The 3,861-nt window shown below is 30.5% G+C and overlaps 1 protein-coding gene across 50 annotated transcripts in view; it reads right to left on the bottom strand.

Moving 5' to 3' along the window:
• Positions 1-1,860: 1,860 nt before the first annotated feature.
• LOC106880734 (uncharacterized) overlaps positions 1,861-3,861 on the bottom strand; it is a 207,169-nt gene continuing 205,168 nt past the window's right edge. For all 50 annotated transcript variants that reach the window (XM_089354281.1, XM_089354306.1, XM_089354277.1 and 47 more), the window contains one exon: positions 1,861-2,547. In XM_089354281.1, coding sequence (XP_089210407.1) covers positions 2,476-2,547 — 72 coding nt within the window. In that variant the 3' untranslated portion in view covers positions 1,861-2,475. The remainder of the gene's footprint in view (positions 2,548-3,861) is intronic.

Genomic DNA, 3,861 nt, shown 5'->3' with positions numbered 1-3,861 from the left:
TATCATTATTAATATTATAATTTGGTTTTAATTTTGCAAGAGGGAAGGATTTACAGAAGGATTTAATTAAAGAACATTAAAAACCAAAATGAAAAAAAAAAAATAATAATAAAATAAATGTATACATGCTGGCAGTGGTGAATATAACAAATACTAGTAGTAATGAAAGTGACTGAGAACAAAACTTATGAAGAAAATATATATATGTTACACCCACTATGATAAAGAAATGATTAAAAAGAGTTTAAAGCAATGGATATCACCATAATGGAATGATGGAAAAAAAAAAAAGATTAATTACAAAAATTATATACACACACACACATATATGTATATATATGTATGTGTGTGTGTGTGTGTATATATATATGTATATATATATATATATTTATATACACATACATACACACACACACACACACTGAGATACATACACACACACATATATATATATATATACACGCAAACATATACATATATACACATATGAGTGAAATTGAAAAAAAAACTAATAAAAATGTATGATAGATTGGATAAAAAAAATGTATGGATGAACCCAATGATAAGGTAGCAGGTAGTTCTTCAAGATGAATATACACAACCATAGCTTAACTAAACCCAAACAGCCCAAAATATATGAAAGATTAAATTAGTTATGAATATTTTGTAACACTAAAATGCTTTTAGGAATGTTCTGAAAGTTTACTTGAATTTTTAATAGGTATTATTATAGGGATCAATTTGTGGATTTTTACAGTTAAGTTTACTATACTTCCCATAAATTATTCAAGTGTATGTGTGTGATTGTGTGTATCTGCATGCTTTTTGTGAGTGAGTGTGTGTGCGTACATGTGAGTGTGTGTGAGACTCAAAAATGAATAAAGTACTTCAGATGAAATGATTTTAACAAAATGAAAAGTATTTTCATTCCTTGCAGCTTGCTTGTTGGTTGGTTTGCTTTGCACTGGTGAAGTTATCTTCATGTGTTTTTTTTTTTGTTTTTTATATTTTCATTAATGTCTCTTAACGATTAAAAAGATATTTCAGGTTCTATGTTATTTCAATTACTTAAAAAAAAAAAAGGTGAATATTAAAATTAAGGTGATTTATAAATTTAAACAAATAAAGACAATAACAGTTATATCTGTTGTCTTTTTTTTTTCCTCCACAGATAATGTTTGTGGAAAAAACAGTTAATAGAAACAAAGATACTCAACAGCACTGTATAAGTGGGAGGGGGGGAGGATTGCACAAAAGAATATTTTAATCACCCAAGTGCATACATATACACACACATACCCACACACATACATTCATACATGCACACAGACACAAAATGGATTTTAGTGGTTAGCAAACCAAGATTATTACAAACAGAGGTTCTAAGTATGATGATAATCATCCAGTCAATTTCTGAAATTTCAGAAAATAAAAGAACATTTTCAACTGAACGGAAAGTATTTCAGGCAAGATAGCAGTGGTATGAAGAATATGTCCAACCTGTATCCAATCAGCAGTTTACATACTACTGTTTGTTGAGCCATTCTAGTGTGAGATATAAAATTTAGGGCTGTCATTTATAGCCCATGAGTATTCATTAACTGCTACACACTCATTCTATGGTTAAAATAGAGGGTATAAAAGAATTAACCACGATAAATTAAATTTAGATAAGAACTGATAGGAATATGGGAGATGAATGTAATATGCACACATGCAAAATACATCTTGTGTGCATGTGTGCATAAACATGCACTCAAAATTCCTATAATTACATACAGAGAATATTTTGTAATCAAACAAAAATATACAAAACACGTCATAAAAAGTTCATTCAACAACTTAAAAGCAACAATTTACTTTATGGGCTTAGCAGTGTTTTTTTTTTAAAGTTCAATTTTAGATTTATTATTCAGTTATTCAAAAATTTTTTTCAAATGAATTTCAGAATTTTAAGTTAAAAAGCTTTCTAAATATTTACCTAAGGATTTAAGAGATCTTGGAGGGGAGGGGGAAGTGACTACTATATATAATAAAGCAGATTTTCACCAGTGTATACCACGACTAGAAATCAGGTACTTTGGAGCAAGTGAATAAATATATAGTCCTTCAAAGACTGACTAAAAGTTGGCGTGTAGCAGTCAGATGTCAGCTGATAAGTGAGTGAGCAAGCTAAGGGACTGGGAGAGCCTTTTCATCAATATCTGGACAGACCATAGATAACCCATAATACTGGCCATAGTTTCTACATGCTGATGTATCACAAAGTAGCTTCATCACTACTGCTGTTGCTGCTTTTTGTGTGTGTGTGTCAGTCCCATCCTGGATATCGCTATGATGAAGAGAAGAGACTTGCTTTCCAAGCTGCCATTAAGCACCAACAAGGACAACCATCACCAGCAGCAGCAGAAGTCAGAATAAGAGAAACTGACAAATAGCCTGCTGCTGGTTAAAAATGGGGACCAAAAACTATTTTCACAAATAATGAGGAGTTTCTTGACCAGTCAGTAACCTAAAGATTGATGTTGGCATTGTTTTCATGTGAATCTGAAAATAAAGAGAAAAATCAAAATTGAAAGGAATTGTAGGAAACACTACAATAAATCAATAAAAGAAAAATTTTGTAAATGATATAAAACTCTGTTGTTTAATAAAAATTAGGAAGGTAAAGAAAGTCATTAAACTGTGCAAGTTGGAGAAAACTATATTTAATATTTCACCTTAAACAAATCTAATCTTGAACTAGAAAATTTAAAAGGAAAGTTGACTGCTAAATAACACCATAACTGTCAAAATATGCTCATAAACACACTGTATGGCAAGGCTGTGTGGTTTGTGATATTGAAAACTACACAATAAGCTGTTGATAACCAAGAATTATTATATTATTAGGTAGCTGCAAATGCCTAATAAGTATTGTCACTTCCATACATATGTTAACTATCAAAGGTCTCAACAGAGATCCTAAATTTTACATTTTAACAGCTATTGACAGGTATTTTAAAAGCAAAGTTGCTGTTCATGTGCCCTACATTTATGGATGGTCAGATGGTGGTACTGTCTATATAAAACTTGCAACATTCAATGCACTCCACAGGATACATCCATAAGTATCAAGGCATTCGTCTGCATTCCATTGGAGCAGACTGCCATTGTGAATGTTCTGTCAGAATCAGAGGTCAATATTTTTAATAAAAAATTTTGAATTTAACTTTATAGAGAAGGTCCTTCTCTTTGTACAGTTGACCTAGTCATCAATTTCTGAAACGCAGACCACTGAAGCAGTGGTAATATATTTATTACAGAAACAGTACTTATTACATCCTGTAGCACTGGATCAGAATTGTCTTGAGATTTGATTATCAACAGTTTATTGCACAATTTCAATATTGCTCTCCTCCTATACTTTCCATACATATCTGTGTGTGTCTTAACAGTTTTAGTGTCATTTTTAAGGTTTAATTCCCATTTCAATTTTTTCAATACAAGATTATAGTTTATATGTTTTGAAATATTAATATAATTTTCTCCAACTTTGCACCTTTGTTAAGTAGCTTTTATTACACCTTATTTCTTTTAGTGGGTAAAAAACAATGGTTCAAGAATTAAAATATACCAAAAAGGAACAAATTCTGATGATACGCATTAGAAATTATAAAATAATTAACAAATACAGTATGATTAAGGTCACACTTAAAACAACAACAGCAATACACAAGCACACACACACACACACTCTAGAGGGCATTATGAACTTGTAGAAAGATATAGAAAAACAGGTTATATTTAGGCAAAATATAAAACAGACTATCTCAAATAAAATTACATAGGATTACAACTGGAAAAGTTATAGAACAAAGG

Source organism: Octopus bimaculoides, chromosome 6 (genome assembly GCF_046866305.1).
Source record: "Octopus bimaculoides isolate indiv1 chromosome 6, ASM4686630v1, whole genome shotgun sequence".
Taxonomy (NCBI): domain Eukaryota; kingdom Metazoa; phylum Mollusca; class Cephalopoda; order Octopoda; family Octopodidae; genus Octopus; species Octopus bimaculoides.
The sequence above is the reverse complement of the archived record's forward strand: the minus strand, read 5'-3'. Positions and strand labels throughout refer to the sequence as shown.